The sequence below is a fragment of the Carcharhinus amblyrhynchos genome, chromosome 19 (genome assembly GCF_965287045.1).
Source record: "Carcharhinus amblyrhynchos chromosome 19, sCarAmb.v2.hapA, whole genome shotgun sequence".
In the NCBI taxonomy this organism is placed as follows: domain Eukaryota; kingdom Metazoa; phylum Chordata; class Chondrichthyes; order Carcharhiniformes; family Carcharhinidae; genus Carcharhinus; species Carcharhinus amblyrhynchos.
This window is the reverse complement of record NC_137342.1, coordinates 12353546-12372251: the sequence shown is the minus strand read 5'-3', so window position 1 is coordinate 12372251 and position 18706 is coordinate 12353546. Positions and strand designations below refer to the sequence as shown.

General features: G+C 43.7%; 1 protein-coding gene and 1 non-coding gene across 4 annotated transcripts in view; both read left to right on the top strand.

Moving 5' to 3' along the window:
* The window catches only part of LOC145355309 (non-muscle caldesmon-like), a 211350-nt gene that overhangs the window by 69515 nt on the left and 123129 nt on the right, over positions 1–18706 (top strand). For all 3 annotated transcript variants that reach the window (XM_080207258.1, XM_080207255.1, XM_080207254.1), the window contains exon 3: positions 13038–13153. In XM_080207258.1, coding sequence (XP_080063384.1) covers positions 13077–13153 — 77 coding nt within the window. In that variant the 5' untranslated portion in view covers positions 13038–13076. The remainder of the gene's footprint in view (positions 1–13037; positions 13154–18706) is intronic.
* Positions 2908–3014, top strand: LOC145355675 (U6 spliceosomal RNA). The gene has a single exon (XR_013889027.1). It is a non-coding gene; the product is annotated as a U6 spliceosomal RNA (small nuclear RNA).

Genomic DNA, 18706 nt, shown 5'->3' with positions numbered 1-18706 from the left:
ATTCATTTGGATCATGGCTGATCATCAAACTCATTAAAATGGCTAAATGCCAACGGCAAGATACGTTAATATTTCATCACAGATAAATGTCACTTTAAATGTCAAAGGTTCGAGGCTGTTCATAATTTATATTTTATTTGGCTGTTTGAAGTTTCTGAAATTTAATCAATCAATGTCACAGCCTGGAATTTGCAATGGCAAGGTCTGCTTTGTCATCTGAAAAACGTCTCCTGTTTCCTCTTGGTGAAAATGTGATTGGACACAGAGATTGGTTGGTTACTCAATGTTTCACCTTTTTACATGATCTTGAATCATGCCCCCAGTAATTATGTTTCAAAATAAACATTCTTATTTAGTATTTAAATAATCACTCAAAATAAAGACTTAAATTGAAGGGTAGCTTGACCAATCCCCTGATCCTAGTGTGGGGTTGGCTCGGAAGGGTGGGGGTGGGAGGGGGCGGTCAGTTTAGAACAGAGTTGAGGAGGAACAACTTCTCTCAGAGGGTAGTGAATCTCTGGAATTCTTTGCCCATTGAAGCGGTGGAAGCTACCTCGTTGAATATGTTTTAAGTCACGTAGATAGATTTCTGATCAATAAGAGAACTAAGGGTTATGGGGAGCAGGCGGGTAGGTGGAACTGAACCACTTTCAGATCAGCCATGATCTTATTGAATGGCGGGGCAGGCTCGAAGGGATAGATGGCCTACTCCTGCTCCTATTTCTTATGTTCTTATTTTGGATGGCTGGAGGTGGATTTAACCTAACAAAAAAGGGGTGGATTTCATAGAATAGAATACCTACACTGCATAAGGAGGCCATTTGGCCCATTGAGCCTGCATCAACGACAGTCCCATCGAGGCCCCATCTCTGTAACTCCATATATTTACCCTGCTGGTCCCCCTGACAGTATGGGGCAATTTATCATGGTCAATCCACCTAACCCACATATCTTTGGACTATGGGAGGAAACTGGAGCACCCAGAGGAAACCTACACAGACAAGGGGGGAATATGCAAACTCCACACAATCACCTGAGGCCTGAATTGAACCTGAGTTGCTGGCGCTATGAGGCAGCGGTGCTAAGCATTGTGTCACTGTACTGGGATCATGTGGGAAGTTGGTGTTAAAAATCAAAATCCTGATTCCCCCCAACCCACTCATTTCTAATTTCAAAAGAGACATGATGCAAGGCAGAGGAGGCAACTAGCTCCCAGGAGGTAAGTTGGCATCTAATACTGAGGCTTTTGACCTTTTGATCTTAACCCTGGCTGGTTGGGTTTCCTGAACCTTGGGAAATCTGGCAGCTACAGGGGAGTGTGGACCATTGGATCTATGAGGTAAGAGCTAAACTCGTGATCAGATCCATTGTCCAAACCTCTTCCCTAAGGGCTTCACGGTGGCGCATTGATTTGCACCGCTGCCTCGCAGTGCCAGGGACCTGGGTTCAATCCCAGCCATTAGTGAGTATCTGTATGGAGTTTACACATTCCTGGCATTTGCGTGGGTTTCTTCCGGGTGCTCCAGTTCCCTCCCACAGTCCCAAGATGTGTGGGTTAGCTGCATTGGCTGTGCTAAATTTCCCCATGTCCCAAGACATGTAGGTTAGATGGATTGGCCATGGGAAATGTTTAGGGTTACAGGGATAGAGTGGGGGAGAGAACTTGGGCACGATGCTCTGTCAGAGAGTCAGTGTAGTCATGATGGGCTGTATGGCCACTTCTGCCATGTAGGGGATTTGATGATTTAATGATCTCACCCTAACCCTCCATTTTTCCCCCTCTGATTACTCCGTGTCTTCCAGAAAACTAAAGGAATGTGTTTCCTCCTCTACTATGGACGTAAGGCGAGTGGAAAGCTTCATACATTGGAACCATTGTTTCATTTTCAATGGTTGGACAATGGCGGTCATGCTAAGCTCCCTCCAATCACTCACTTTGAAAATCGTTCCTTATATTTCTATCTTGTTGCCAATAATATTAAAGATTTGAATTCATGAAAGCTGCCAATGTAAGATTGGGCAAGCTAACTCTTAAACTGAAATAACCTAACTGATCTAATGTTCCCAGTGGAATCCTTGCTAAAAGTGGATTTAACAATGAGAAAGCTCAGTATATAAGGTCGTTGCCCAGAATCAGTGTTCAACTTCTGCCGGATTTACAGAAACCTCTGCAGCCGTTGAATGAAACATCCTTTGATACGCACAAATAGAAACTCGAGTTTATTTTAAATCATGTTGTAACTTTGGCATAAAAGGTAAGGATCTGATTCAGTGGGCGGCACACTGGTTAGCACTGCTGCCTCACAGTGCCAAGGACCCGGGTTCGATGCCTGGCTTGAGCCATTGTCTGTGTGGAGTTTGTACATTCTCCCTGTGTCTGAGTGGGTTTCCTCCGGGTGCTCCCATTTCCTCCTGCATTCTGAAAGATGGCTGGTTAGGTGCACTGACCTGAACAGGCACCAGAATATGGCGACCAGGGGAATTTCAAAATAACTTCATTACGGTGTTAATGCAAGCCTCACTTGTGACTAATAAATAAACTTTAACTCTTATTTTCAGTATGTTAATGGGAATCACTAATAATATGATGCTGATTCTCTTCTTTGCACTGATCTCTATCTTTATCCGATCTCTACAACGTCTCTAAAAACTCTTGTATGAAAACTGCTTAATATTCCTCCTAATGTGTTTCATGAAAGTCTCTTGACAGCAATATTATAGAAAGCAACCCCACCCAGACTAGGCAGACAGTAGTCAGACACAGTAGCCAGTTTAGTGGAGCGGTCTGTGTTTGCGTTCATGCCAAGTATATTCAAATATCACTTTATGTAAGAAGTGAAGCAAAGATCAAGTTAAAACACACGCTGGTAAGCATAATGGCCTGGGTTTTCGTTGCACGCCAGGATTGTGCTCGCTTCGGCAGCACATATACTAAATTTGGAACGATACAGAGAAGATTAGCGTAGCTCCTGCACGAGGATGACATGCAAATTTGTGAAGCAATCCTTTTTTTTTTGGGTAGCATGGTTAGCACTGTCTCACAGCGCCAAGGACCCGGGTTCGATTCCAGGCTTGTGTCACCGTCTGTGTGAAGTTGCACATTCTTCCTGTGTCGGCATGGGTTTCCTCCCACAGTCCAAAGGTGTGCAGGTTAGGTGCAGTGGCCATGCTAAATTGCCCCTTTGTGTCAGAGGGACGAGCTAGGGTAAATTAATGCATGGGTTTATGGGGATGGGGCCTGGGTAGGATTGTGGTTGGGGCAGACTCAATGGGCCAAATGGCCTCCTTCTGCACTGTAGGATTCAATGATTCTGTGAAAACACCAGGATAATCCTTTTGTGCTTTCAAAAATCTCGAGCCAATGTTCAAAAATCATTCCTGCCATAACTCCTGTCTCTGGAGTGTGTGGGCAGGGAGGGCATGGTTTGTGTGAGCTGCAGTGCAATGCAATGCAGGAGGAATGCAGGAAGACTGTGTGTGTGCCAAAGTGGGCTCGTTAAAAGACCCTCCTCAATTCTCAGGGACAGAAGCATAGCTCCCAAAATTTGGCTTATGTCCCCTAAATCAACCCACCCAGTTGCCATGCCCCATATATATTTCCAATGTCACTTCTGCCCCCTATAGCCATTCACTCAGTGTCCACTATGGATAGATCTCAAGCTGTCATTAAACAGAACATTAAGAAAAATAAACTGCTAAAAATCGATAGACCTGGAATTCAAAGATACGACATACTGATAAAACACTCATTGATAGAATCTACTCAAAAATGTAAATCTCCTCAATCTGCTCTAAAAACATACACTTATCGACTTACCACATCGGAGATTGTTAAAGACTGAACTATGTCGTAAAACTGAATCGAAGTCTGTACACGGTCCTTTATGGAGTTAAGTGGTCCAGGAGCTTTTGAAATTCAGTCAAGCATCCATATGAGGGAAATCTAAGCAAATGGAGTCTATTGAAAGAATTAAAAAAAGACAACCGTTTTTAAACTTCAGAGGCATGCATTTCCATTTAAAGCAGTTTGCCTGTGAGTCAATGAAGTGAAAGAGATGCTTACTTTATTTTTAACCTTAAACAAAGTTCCTTTCAAATCTGGAGATCCCTTCACATTTAAATCACAGTCCAAGCATGAAAAGAAATTGTCCAGTATATTTTTCAATTGTTTTGAATGCATTATGGCACTTTCTCCTTGGAAAAAGTACTTGAATGTATCTCAGCACTTAAACAGTGCTGGCTAAGATACTGGTCACGTTACTGGTATAGGACAGAACGCTGTAATGACTCACTAAATTTAGAACAGGTTAACCTTACAATACAGGATTAATTAAAGACATTTGAAGATGTAAAAACATTTAACGCAGGCCCATTGGAATGTTCATGATTTCAGTGGTCACAAACTGTCCGATGAGATGTTCTTTTATTAAGGTTTGCAAAATCATGGAAATAATGGGGGGGGGGTGTGGCGCTGTTGAATGGAGGTGGAAGAGGGAATGGAGTTATACAGTTAAACTCTACATTTCAGTCTTCCTGACCCCACTACCGTCTGCACGGGGGGATGAAACTCCAACCCTATGTAAAGGTAATAAAAAAAATACAATCTTCGTTGTTGCTCATAATCTGATTTTTGTTCCAACACCAGGCACGAGTTTCTCCTTTAAAGACATAAATGCAATTGGATTAGTGGATGCTATCACAATATATTCAATTCAGTGTCCTCTTTATTGTCTGTACAGAAATTTATTTTTGGGTACATTTCCCTCGGGTGTAAAACATATAAATGCATAATAGCAACAATAGAAAGAAGATTACCCTATCACACAGGTATAACATTTAAAATATGTATTAAATATGTTAGATTTAATAGAAATATTGAGTGATGAGCGGAATGGACAGAGCGGATAGGGAAAAACTGTTCCCATTTGAAAAAGGATCAAGAATGAGAGTATCATTATATATTAGACTATCCCGCCAGTGGGATGGATCAGAAAATTCGGAATCTTTTTTATCTCTCAAGTTTAAAGATGTGCCGCCTCTTGTAAATCTGTGACTGTGTTGAAAGTACTAATTTTTTTGTATCACTTGTATTGAATACCATAAGACCTATCCTAACCTCTGTCAGCTCATCTATATAATGCATTAAGCTGTTTCTTGAATCTTTCTATTTAGTTCATCCTTTGAATCTCTTTATCTATTTTATTTATCTAATTACAAGTCTTGCAGGGCAGACGTTTTAAGAGTAAGATGTAGTATCACATATCATCAAATTTAAGTCTGCATACGTAAATATTTCTGACTTAAATGTTCAACTTAATCCGATTTGTCTAAACCTTCTTTTGGCCGTGTTCTGCACCTCTGTAGCAGCAATCAATAACCAGCCTAACCCGGAGACTTGACTCATTCAATGGGCTGAATAATATGTTGTGAAAATGTGTTTTGCACCCTCACCTATTGGGCGTGATGACTGTATTCCTGACTTTATCACACCCGATCCAGATGATAAAGCAGGTCAGCGGGATAAGAAATTGGGAGCCCACTAGCATTGCCCAAATTTAATCAAATGGGATATTTAAGCTTGTTAATGTTCCAACCTACTCCAACAAAATTTGAAGAGCATATTTCTCACCAAGTGCAGTTCTCATTTTAAAGAAAATTAATATGGATTTAGTGTCTTCAGGCCTGCTGTGACTGCTGGTAGTGCTTTACTGAAAAAGCAGAGTTTCCATTTTTGACCTCTTATTTCAAGGTCTCATTCCTCCGGTTGAGTGGTCAGTTTGAACCTTTACAACCACCTCAGCCTCCTTATGAGGAAAAAGATCAGAATAGTTGACATCTGGGAACCACACCATCCGGTGAGGAGTATGTAGAGTAGGAGATTGAGAGTGGCAGGATGAAGAGCAGATTGAGAGATCCAGGGTGTGCTGGTTTGTGATGGGGGTGGCAGAGCTATGCCAAGAATCTGATAAAACCATCATAAATCCTCTAAGATACAGAGGGACTTGTGCAGCCCTCTAAGTATGTAGACAGAGACTGAACTATCTTCAGATGTACACCACACAGTGCCAGAGGAGGCTTTGATTCTCAAGAGTGACCTCTGTTTGTGACGTTTTGGTCTTGTCCAATTATGGTGGTGTTCGCCCCTGATGTTTGTAACAGTAAAGATAATGATTGCGTTGAACTTCTGCGGGGACGCCTCCAGTGGTATTACACAGCTTGCTAAACACCACTGTGTTCAGACCTTCACGGATACTGTTCAGAAAGGCAGCTCACTACGTTTTGTTTTCAATGGGCCGCCATAATTAACTTGAACGAACAGAGTATCTGCAGCAAATGCAGGTTTCTCCAGGGATCAGGGAGAGATTCACTGAATGCACGTTGCTATAAAGGCTCCAACAGGCCAGCCCTGTACATTTATCAACAGGAAGGGATTTCACTCATTGAACGTCCAGCTGGTTTGTGACTACAGTTCATGAGTTGTACAGGTATGTGTGAGGCGCCTGGTTAGCAACCATGACTTTGTACGTTCTGTGTCAGATCTGTTCAGCAGCCCTGATGTCCTCCATGGTTGGCTGAGAGTCATAGAGATTTGCAGCATAGAAACAGGCCCTTTGGCCCAACTTGACACCCTTATTTTTAACCACTAAACTAGTCCCAATTGCCTATATTTGGCCCATATCCCTCTATACCCATCTTACCTGTATAACTGCCTAAATGCTTTTTAAAAGACAAAATTGTATCTGCCTCTACTACTACCTCTGGCAGCTTGTTCCAGACACACTCAACCCTCTGAGTGAAATAAATTGCCCCTCTGAACCTTTCATATCTCTTCACTCTCACCTTAAAACTATGCCCTCTAGTTTTAGACTCCCTTACCTTTGGGAAAAGACATTGACTATCTATCTAGCTGATCTACGCCCCTCATTATTTTATAGACCTATATAAGATCACCCTGTCAGCCTCCTAATGCTCCAGGGAAAAAAGCCCCAGTGTGTCCAGCCTCTCCGTATAACTCGAACCATCAAGTCCTGGTAAATCTTTACTGCACACTTTCTAGTTTAATAATATCCTTTCTATAATAAGGTGACCAGAACTGTGTGAAAAGGGTTACCCCTCAAAGAGATGGCTCGTGAGCCCAGTGAGGGGGCCCCCAGAACAGATGCAGGGAGGCATTACGACTGACACCAGGATCCCACTTTCACATTGGGTCTTGCCCGAGTTTACATAATTGTGATTTTACGTGGCATACAGGAGTGAGAAAACTGCCCTCATCACTGTGCAGCTCCTCCAACTGTGGCTTTTATTTATTTCACTCGATGTGGGCATTGCTGGCTGGGAATTTATTGCATTTCAGAAGGAATGTGAGAGTCGACCACATTGCTGTGGCTCTGGAGTCAGATGTAGACCAGGCCAGAGAAGGATGGCAGATTCCCTTCCCTAAAGGATATTAATGAACCAGATGGGTTTCAACAATAGTCATCATTAGACTTTTAATTACAGTTTTTTTTTATTGACTTCAAGTTGCACCATCTGTCATGGTAGGAATTGAACCCCGATCACCAGATCTTGTCCAGGGTGTCTGGATTACTAGTCCAGTGACAATACCATGATGCCACAGCCTCCCCACATATTATTCAGCACAGTATTTTGAAAGCTACTAACCAAACCAAACTCAAGGAGGGTCTTGTGGTGCAGTGGGTAGTATACCTGCTTCTGAGCCAGAAGCTCTGGGTTCGAGTCCCACCCCAGGAGCTGATGACCAAGGAAGGCACATTCATAACATGGCCAAACAGGTTGAGTGTCATTCTTCAAAATCCTTTCAACATACAAATAGCTGGTGGCATAAGCAGGAGAGACTCCTGGTCAGCCATGCTTGATGCGGAGTGGCACCTCTCAAGCTGGCAACGTCTAGCTACAGAAGTGCTGTCTGTCTTGTGTGCTGCTAGATATGGGAAGTGAAACAACAACAACAACAACAACAGCACTGCTGCCTCACAAAGCCAGAAACCCTGGTTCAATTCTGGTCTCAGGTGATTGTGTGGAGTTTGCACATTCTCGCAGCGTCTGCATGGATTTCCTCTGGGTGCGCCAGTTTTCTCCCACAATCCAAAGATGTGTGGGTAAGGTTGATTGGCCGTAGTTAAATTGATTCCAGTGTTGGGGATTGGCAGGGTAAAATATGCAGGATTATGGGAATCGGGCCTGGGTGGGATTGTGGTCGAATGGCCTCTTGTACTGTAGGGACTCTATGAACAATATATGCAAATATGTGAAACATTCAAATAGTTAACTCAAAGACCTCAAATTAGTAGATTGTAACTTGACATTATATTCCATTAACAGTCACAGACAGTGAGATAATTTGTTCATAGATGTTTCAATCAGCTCAGTTGTGCCAGTGTTTATGCCACAAAAACACATGATACTGGAACCGTATATGAGCATTCTGCACTAATTCAGAGCCGAGATACCAATATGAATACACAGCACTCCAGCCTGCCTATTTCATCATTTGGAAATCCCCCTCTTGCACACATTCAAAAGAAAAGTACAATTTGATTCTGATTATGAATGTATTTCAGAACATGGATGAAGACATGAGAAGCCTTTCCAGTTTGTCTCTTTGACTCACTGTATTCATGTGTTATTCTGCAGCTGGTTAATTTTATTACCAAAGTTTATTGCATATCATCAGCTTTTGTAATATGATTGATTCTGTGAAGGGCTGATGTTCAGCCTGAGGGCAACAGTGAATTGAGGAGGGCCCAGTGGGTTAGAAACAGGCCAACGTGGTCCTGTTATTAAAAATGATGATAAAACAAACCTGGATAATTATAGATTCTTTCATCTTTTAACTGGCCAAAAGATAAGATCTGTCATTAAGAATGACCTTCAGAGAAATAACGTAGTAAGTGATTATTTAAAGGGAGATTCTCCCTCAGCAAATATCTTGCAGGTTGAATTTCTATTGAATCTTTGCCCACTCCCAGGGTCTGAGCTAACTTATCACATAAATGGACATGGTCACCAGCCAACCTGCTATAGGTCACAAAGTCATGTTATGACCAGGTAACAGGAGCGAACTGATGAGGGGGTGGTGGGGGTAACCACTGCTGGTGTTCCTCAGGGTAGTATCCTAGATCTAATCTTCATCTGTTTCATTAATGACCTTCCTTCCATCATAAGATAAGAATTGGGAATATTTATGGATGAGTGCATAATGCTCAGCGTCTTTATAGCTTCTCAGATTCTGAAGCAGTCTGCATCTAAATGCATAAGACCTGAACAATATTCAAGTTTGGGCCAATAAATGGCAAGGACTATTCTTGCCACACAAATGCCACGCAATGGGCATCTCCAGGAAGAGAGAATCTACCTGCCTCCTTTCAACGGCAAAACCATCGCCAAATCCCAACTTTCAAAATGCTGGAGATTACCATTGTCTAGAGACAGACTTGGACCCCAGCCCCTTACATACTGTGGCTACCACAGCAGGTCAAAGGTGAGGAATCCTGCATCGAATAACTCGCCCTCTAACTCTTCAAAGGCTATCCACAAGTCAGGAGTATGATGGAATATTCTTCACTTGTCTGGATGAGTGAAGCTCCAACAACACTCGAGGAACTCTATCATCCAGGATAAAGCAACCTGCTTGATGAGCACTCCACCCACCACCTTCAACATCCACTCCCTCCAACACCAACACACAGTAGCAGCATGTGTACCATCTACGAGATGCACTGCAGATGTGACCTCTACCAGCTAGAAGGACAAGGGCAGCAGATGCATGGGAACCGCCACCCAGTTCGGCTCCAAGTCATCCTCCTGACTTGGAACTATATTGCTGTTCCTTCACTGTTGCTGGAGATCCTTGAACACCTTTCCTGACAGCACTGTGGATGTGTCTGTAACATATGGACTGCAGTGGTTCAAGTAGACAATTCGACAATACCTTATCGAGGGCAGTTTGGGGAAAAGCAATAAATGCTGGCCTAACATGCAATACCAGCATCCTATGAATGAATAAAACAAAACCTCCTTGTTACGCCTATCTCACCATGAAGTGTATCAACTATTCTCCTAATCTCCTCTTGTTCAGGTTCCTGAATCTCCAACTCCTGAGTCTTCTGTGTGCTGATCTCTCTAGTATTGACAATATCCCTATATTCTTCAACAGCATTGTCATCAATTCCACTCTTTAAAACAAACACCAAAAAGTCTTCCATTCACTTCAGTGATTTTTCTCATATAATTTTGCATTTTTGGTGATGTGCTGCTGCAATTTAATCCTCCATCGCAGCTTAAAGCTTTTATTACAGTTTTTATCATTTCCACAGCATTGAGACTGTTTGAGGTAACAACTTTTGTGACTGCAGCTATAGTTCATCATTCTTTCTCATCCTTTTTGATTTTCTCTCCTTCCCTGATGGCACATCCTTCTATCTAGGTATCTGTACCACATATAGTCACGCATTTTTGTACATGAAAACGTATTGACTCACCAATGATAGAACAGTGAACTAAATATAAATCAGGATGGTGCATGATTATGAAGAGATTGTCCTGCAGTAGAAGTTGTCTTGGTTGTAGTTGGACACTTACACCCAGTGGAGTGAAAATGGCTTAGTTTTTTTGAAATTCAGTGTTACTGGCTAATTACCCTTGAACTGAGTGACTTGGTAGGCCATTTTGTAGTCAACCATTGGATCTGGAGTCACAGATAGGAAAGACAGAACAGGTACTGGCGGCACAGTGGTTAGCACTGCTGGCTTACAGTGCCAAAGATCCAGGTTCAGTTCCCAGTCTGAGTCACTATCTGTGTGGAGTTTGCCCGTTTTCCCTGTGTCTACGTGGGTTTCCTCTGGGTACTCCGGTTTCCTCCCTCAGTCCAGGTACATTGGTTGGGTTAGGTGCTTTGGCCATGCTAAATTATTCCTCAGTGTACCTGAACAGGCACTGGAGTGCGGCGACTAGGGGATTTTTACAGTAACCTCACTGCAGTGTGAATATAAGCCTACTTGTGCATTAATAAATAAACTTTAGGTAAGGACAGCAGAACCATACAATAGGCAACAATGGTCATCATAAGACTTTTAATTGTAAATTTGTTTTCAATAGAATTCAAATTCCATCATCTGCCATGGTGGTATTCAAACCCAAGTCTACAGGGCATTACTAGTCCAGTGACAATGCCACTACGCCAGTGCCTCCCCATAGTGAAGGAATATAAACCTCTGAGCCTATGCCCTGGCAACTGAATCCTATATTCTCATTCGCCCTGTTTGTGTCTTTGGATTTAGAAGGTTTGGAATGTCTTTTTTTAAGGCTGTTGCCATGTAGTTGGACAATCCTGAACCAGAGCACCAAGATCAGTTAATAACGTCAACTTGGAATATATGAAAGTTAGTGAGAACAGAATTTAAGCTTTGTGTGCGGCATGGTGGCACAGTGGTTAGCACTGCTGCCTGTCAGTGCCGGACACCCAGGTTCAATTCCAGCCTCAGGTCACTGTGTTTGCACTTTCTCCCTGTGTCTGTGTGGGTTTCCTCTAGGTGCTCTGGTTTCATCCCACGGTCCAAAGATGCACAGGTTTGGTTGATTGGTGAAGGTAAATTGCCCCTTAGGGGGAGTTGCAGGATAAATACGTTGGGTTATAGGGAAACGGCCTGGGTGAGATTATTGTCAGTGCAGGCTCGATGGGCTGAATGGCCTCCTTTTGCATTGCAGGGATTCTGAATCTCTGATTCTAAGTGGCACTTAAAATGTTATGGTATACTCGCCAACCTAGGACATTCTGTAATCTCTCTACGTACTTTGATACAATGTTCACCAAAGGGTGACGACTGAATTTAAGAGTACTATAGCTTTGGAGAATCAAAGTCTAAAGCTGGGACAGGACAATTCTGTATTATAACAGATGTTTTTGTAAAGATCTAAATTACTATCAGTCATATATCTTGGTTTATTGCTATTATTCTCAATTTCCTGACAAGGGTGAAATCAACTAAATGTATTTGAAGCTAAGGTCAGCTACCCTTCAGGAAGCAGGCACCGCCATATCCAGGCTGCCACTGTCTGCACACAACTTGCAGAATGTTTTCAGCGCTCGCTGATGGTCTGGGCTTGGATTCCAAAGGAAATGGAGGCCTCCAGCACTGTACAGGAAGCAATCTAAGAGTTGGCCTTAAACGCCAGATTCCCTTCAGAGTTTTGCAAACCACTGACAGCTCTGTAAACAAAGCAAGCGAAGGCAGCTTTCCCTTTTGCCCGTAGTCACTTTCTGGACTGCAAACGCTGTAAAACAATGGGCTGTCTGGCCGAGCTGGGGGAACCCACGGCCGTGGTAATCAAATGAGCATTCGCTAATAGATATCAGCCAGAAGATACGGTTTGATTAAACCCGGGAGATTGGGCTGCCAGAGAGCCTGATTCGCGGAAGGAATCAAGCACTCTGAGGCTTCTGGGTGGTCCCAGGGATGTAACACACGCTTGCTTCTATTTCTCGTTAATCTATTCAATTGGAAACATTTGTTACTGGTAAGACTTGGGTTCTGAATACTTGGAGCACGCGATATGCGAGTCCCTGCTACAGCATTTTCTGTCGCGCACTGTAGCTTGAGCAAAAGAGTGTTAATGTTTGGAATGGGGAGCTTTTAAGTGGCAAAACGACTGCTCGATATTTACAGACTGAAGACCTACTGTTAGGGTCATTCCTACTGACTGGATGGTAGTAATCAGCAGAGTTTTCATTTTAAACACGCTCCTTGTTTTCTCTGAAAATCTTTCCTACATTTGTTTCACATCTGTATTTGGTGTTGATAGATGTAAATGGTTCTGCTTGTTGTGAAGTAATCCAGATTATTTGACAAAATCAAAAGCGCAGACTTTCTTTTTTCATCAGAAGTTTATTTATTAGCCACAAAGCTTGGTATGGTAAAAGTTCTAGAATGGTGTGAGTTATAGATACATCTGTTGGCCCTGCGCCTGCACAAACCGTCTTGCTGTATTTTAATCATTAAATAACTTGCTCTTTTCAGATCTTTACCAAGGCACAGGAGAACGCTTGTCTGTAAGCCATGGATATGGATGAGTTTGAGCGTCGCCGTGAGGAACGCAGGAAAAAGCGTGAGGAAATGAGGCGTGAAGTGGAAAGGTAAGGGTTTGTGCATGTTGTGTGGGACTGGTAAATTCAACAGCTGGCATTTAGCGGCCCCGCCTGCTGCAGACATCTTTCGGTGCTGCCGAAAATCGCAGGACACGAAAACAGAAAAGTGCTGGAAAATCTCAAGTCTGGCAGCATCTGTGGAGAAAGGGTAGAGTCAACGTTTAGAGTCTAGATGACCTTTCGTCAAAGCTCACTTTGGTTGGCCCGCCCACATCCCCTGTGGCAGGTCCCACCACGGAGGTGTTGGAAGATCCCAGCGTCTGATTCAGTTTCTGCTGCATGATAGAGATGCTGAGTGAGGGTGTTGGGCATGGAGGTGGGATGTCCGTGACCTGTGTAATGCCCATTTCAGTGCCCGCAAAAATGGTGCAAGCTCCATCTTTGAACTCCCTGCTGTGCACACTCATTGCAGCAAGACCTGTACTTTGTGAATTTACCTCCAATTGCAAACTTGTAAAATCTGCCATTGGTGCAAATTTAAATCTACATTATTTAAAAATATGTGATAGATTGGCCAGAATTCTTTGGCCATTCAGGAGATGTAAGATCCTGCCAATGATGCACCTCCTGCTGTGTGTTTCATGGTGGCCTTGGGTGCATTTAATAGCAAACCCCTTGACAAGAGTGGGACCAGAAGATCCTGCCACCAACCAATGGTGGGGCCGTGTCTCACTGCTGTGAAACACATGGCAGGTTGCGTGGTACATCCCATCCAAGGTGGAATCGGTGATTCAGAAATGTGCTCACTTGCAGTTTTCTGCTTGTTTCATTGAACTTGGAGAACCGCGTGCAATTCTAAGCAGATCCCAATTCCATCTCGGCAACATTGCTTAGAAACATTGGCCGGCATTCTCCCTGCCCGCCCAACACAGGAAAAGTCGCAGGCGAGGGGGTGAACCATACAACGGTCCATTGATTTCGAGCGGGATTTTCTCATTTTGAGGTGAGCGTAGCTGGAGAATTCCGCCCAACCTATATCGAAGAGGGGGAGAAAAGTCTGCTTTAGATAATATCTCATTAGTATTGCCTGATCGACAGATTGAGCTTTGTAAATGCAATATCTGTTGTCAAGTAGGAATAAATGGCAGAACAACAAACGAAATAGTGGATTGGTGGCACAGTGGGAAGCACTGCTGCCTTACAGCTCCAGGGACCCGGGTTTGATTCCCGGTTTGGGCCATTGTCAGTGTGGAGTTTGCACTTTCTCTCCATGTCTGTGTGGGTTTCCTCCGGGTGTTCCAGTTTCCGTCCACGCATGCTAAATTTCTCCTTAGGTATCTAAAGATGTTTAGGTTAAGTGGATTACCCATGGTAAATACATGGGGATAGAGTGGAGAGGAGGGCCTGGGTGAGATGCGTTTTTGGAAAGTCTGTGCAGTCCATTTCTATAAAATGACTGACCGGTTAATCTGCATTTTTTCATGTGGGTTGTTTGAGAGGGGAATTTTGGCCAGCACAGTAGACAGTTTACATTACGATTATCATCCTAGAATCTTTAATGTCTACTTGATTGAGACAAACAGGCAGAATCTTTACAACTCTGGCAATGCAGCACATCTACAATACTGTATCCAACCCAGTAAAGTTAATTTGTTAGTCACAAGTACAGCTTACATTCACACAGCAATGAAGTTACTGGGAAATTCCCTTAGTTGCCGCACTCGATGTGTCCACAATGCAGGTTCTGATTGAAAAGACTTGTGATATAGTTTGAGGTTAATATGTGCCAAATGGAGTGTGTTGTGATTTATGACATGGTGATATTGAATGGACTGTCAATCTCTTGGTTGGGGGCTGCACAGTCAGATGTTTTGGCTAAAGGGAGACCATTCCCAAGTGGCAGGTGGGGCAGAAGCTGTCAGTTTATGGGTGGGCACAGACCATATGATGAATAGCTGCTGACAAAGATGTAGTAATTTGGTTCCACTTGGATTGGTTGTTCCTTTATTTTGATACGGCGAAATGCATGAACCTCTTTGCAAAGCTCCAAGTTGACGACATACATCTGTTTCCTATGATTCATTGGGCCCTATTTATATTTCCAAGTCAGTGCAATTATCTTTATTTAGCTGTAATTGGCACAGACTAAAGGGATCATTCTGGGATCAGGCATTCCCAGTGGAGAAGATTGGGAGTGCGGATTGGAGATAAGGCTACAATATTGTGAGCCCAACCTCCAACCCACAGGTTTCCCATTGGGATTGCAGACTTGTCCCATTATCCCTCGGGTTTTTCCAGCAGCACTATTTAATTTTTTAAAAAAGCAATTCTTTTTGTTTGGGTTTGACATTAGCTAGATACATAAACACACCCAAAGTAACATTCTGCTATTCCAACTCATCACAAGGCGTTTTGTTTAATGAAGAAGAAGCATTTATATCATTTTGTTTTCCCAGGAATGGGGGTGAATTTGCCTACTTGGGGGTGGCACAGTGGTTAGCCCTGCTGCCTCACCGTGCCAGGGACTCGGGTTCGATTCCTGACTTGGGTCACTGTCCGTGTGGAGTTTGCACGTTCTCCCCATGCCTGTGTGGGTTTTCTCCAGGTGCTCCGGTTTCCTGCAGTCCAAAGATGTGCAGGTTAGGTGCATTGGCCATGCGAAGTTCTCCCTCAGTGTACCCAAATAGGCACCGGAGTGTGGCGACTCAGGGATTTTCACAGTAACTTCATTACAGTGTGAATGTAAGCGTACTCGTGACTAATAAATAGGGGAAAAGCCTTCACCTTAGTAGTGAAGATGTTGCTCATTTCTCTGCATTGTAGCGTTTCAAGGGTGTTACAGTGGACCTGTGCTGAAAGCTGTATTTGAAATATCTCGTCACATCCCGATCAGATATCACAGAGTCATACTGGCGAACATAGCAGTGTATTAACGATGGGGACGAATCCACAAGCAGTATTTGGAATGATTGACTTGTCTCTTAGATGAGGTTGAGAGAGGAAAACTCCAAACTCTTCTTTGAATAGAATCATGAGATGGCTTACCTTGACTTGAGAAGGCATCCTGGGCCTCAGACTGGCACTTCACCCAAAACGATGTGTATGTTGCATTCACACGATTCTAAACTCTGTTGCAAAAATTGAGAGAATTATTGGACAAGTTTTCTTGTAACTTACAGTTTCTTGATTGGTACTGGGAAAAGGCGGGAGAGAATGGGGTCAAGAAACGTATCAACCATGATCAAATGGCAGTGCAGACCCGATAGGCCGAATGTCCTAATTCTGCTCCTATGCTTATGGTCTGTCTTGTGTCTGGAGATATTTACTCCCCAAGCACAAAACTCACGGTAAAGGGATGGACAAATATAGGTCAAGCCTTCACCCCTTTTGTGGCCCCACCAGGGTCAGCCTCGTAGCTTTCCTCAGCTGGAGGAAGCCAGGTCCGTTAGACAAAAGAACTTTGCCCTGTTCTCGCAGAATCCCAGAACTGTTACGCCGCAAAGGAAGGCCATTCAGCCCACTGTGCCTGCATCGGCTCTCCAAACAAGCATTGTGGTGCCGTTACCCTTCCTTTAACCTGTACCTTTGCACCTTGCTTCTATTCAAATAATCATCTAATGCCCCCTCCAATGCCTCGATTGGACCTGCCTGCACCACAATTCCAGACCCAAACCACTCACTGTGTGAAGAAGTTTTTTTCACATTCTGTTTGCCTCTTTTGCAAATCACTTTAAACCTGCGTTCTCTCAATCTCAATCTTGATTGTCTTATGAGTGGGAACAGTTTCTCCTCCTCTACTCCATCCAGAACCCTCATGAGAATGTCATTTCAGCCTTTTCTCTAAGAAGAACAGTCCCAATCTCCCTCATCTATACTCCTAACATCCCTGGCTTCTCATCCCTGGCACCATTCTTGTGAACCTCCTCTGCACCTCTTCCACCTCATCTTCCTCTTGGGTCACCACCAGGGGCCCAATTCGTGTCACACCCAGAGAAAGAAGGGAATAGGTTCTCCACCAAGATTATTTTTGACAGAGACCTTTTGTAGGAAGGATTATTACTTACGTGGCGCAAAACTGCAGCAGGCGACGGTGCAGAGGGACCTCGGGGTCCTTGTGCATGAGTCACAAAAACCCAGCTTGCAGGTGCAGCAGGTGGTCAGGAAGGCAAATGGGATGCTGGCCTTCATAGCGAGGGGGATTGAATATAAAAGTAGGGAGGTCTTGCTGCGGCTGTATAGGGCATTGGTGAGGCCGCAGCTGGAGTACTGTGTGCAGCTTTGGGCGCCGTACTTACGCAAGGATATTTTGGCCTTGGAGGGAGTGCAGAGGAGGTTTACTAGGCTGATGCCAGAGTTGAGGGGGTTGAGCTATGAGGAGAGGCTGAATAAACTAGGCTTGTACTCATTGGAGTTTAGAAGAATGAGGGGAGATCTCATTGAGACGTATAAGATGATGAATGGGATGGATAGGATAGAGGTGGAGAGACTCTTCCCGCTCAGAAAGGACAGTAGGACTAGGGGGCACAGCCTCAAGATAAAGGGGGTGCGGTTTAGAACGGAGTTGAGGAGGAACTTCTTCACTCAAAGGGTGGTGAATCTCTGGAATTCTCTGCCCGTTGAAGTGGTGGAGGCTGCCTCGCTAAATATTTTTAAGACGCGGGTTGATGGGTTTTTGATAAGAGAGGGGATTAAGGGTTATGGGGAGAGGGCGGGAATGTGGAACTGAGCCACGACAGATCAGCCATGATCTTATTGAATGGCGGGGCAGGCTCGAAGGGCTAGATGGCCTACTCCTGCTCCTATTTCTTATGTTCTTATGTCAGAGCTCGGGGCATATTGGCTGTTGTTTTTTTTGAAACAGCAACTGGAAGGCCAGAGCCTAGATGGCTATTCTGGTAACTTCAAACCATCAGCTGATTATCTTTCCTTCATTCAAAGCAGTCCACTCTTTCAGCAGTGTATCTGTACCAGGGAAGAGAGAGATGGGCCACGCAAATGATCCTGATCATTTCTGGAGGAACGTGTTTGAGTGCAGCTAATCCTTCTCCCCCCTAGGCTATGGCAATTCCCCAGAGACCTTTAGTTTAAAACTAGCCAACCGAGTGATTATACTGTTGTCCATTATACAACTTGGACGTGGATTAGATTTCCAGTGGTGAATACACTTTTCTTCATTCCCTGTTCTATTTTGATAGAAGCTCTGAGATGAATAGGATTCCTTATCAACTATTAACGATTAGCACAACAGTATAATTTAACTTTTCTTCAATTGGCAAGCTTGACTTTACTCGGGAGAGAGAAACAGGACTTGAGATAGTGGGAACATTTTGATTTATTTTTAGATGTATTGCAAAAGCTAATTGATGCCAAAAGCAAATATTGTATTTCTGATAAAGTTTTCAGAAATCTAGTTGCTTTATGAATGCAAGTGTTTCACAGCCTCAGGATGTTCAGCGAGTGGCACAGTGATTAGCATTGCAGAGTCACAACACCAGGGACTCGGGTTCAAATCCAGCCTCGGGTCACTGTCTGTGTAGAGTTTGATGTGGAGATGCCGACATTGGATTGGGGTAAATGCATTAAGAAGTCTCACAACACCAG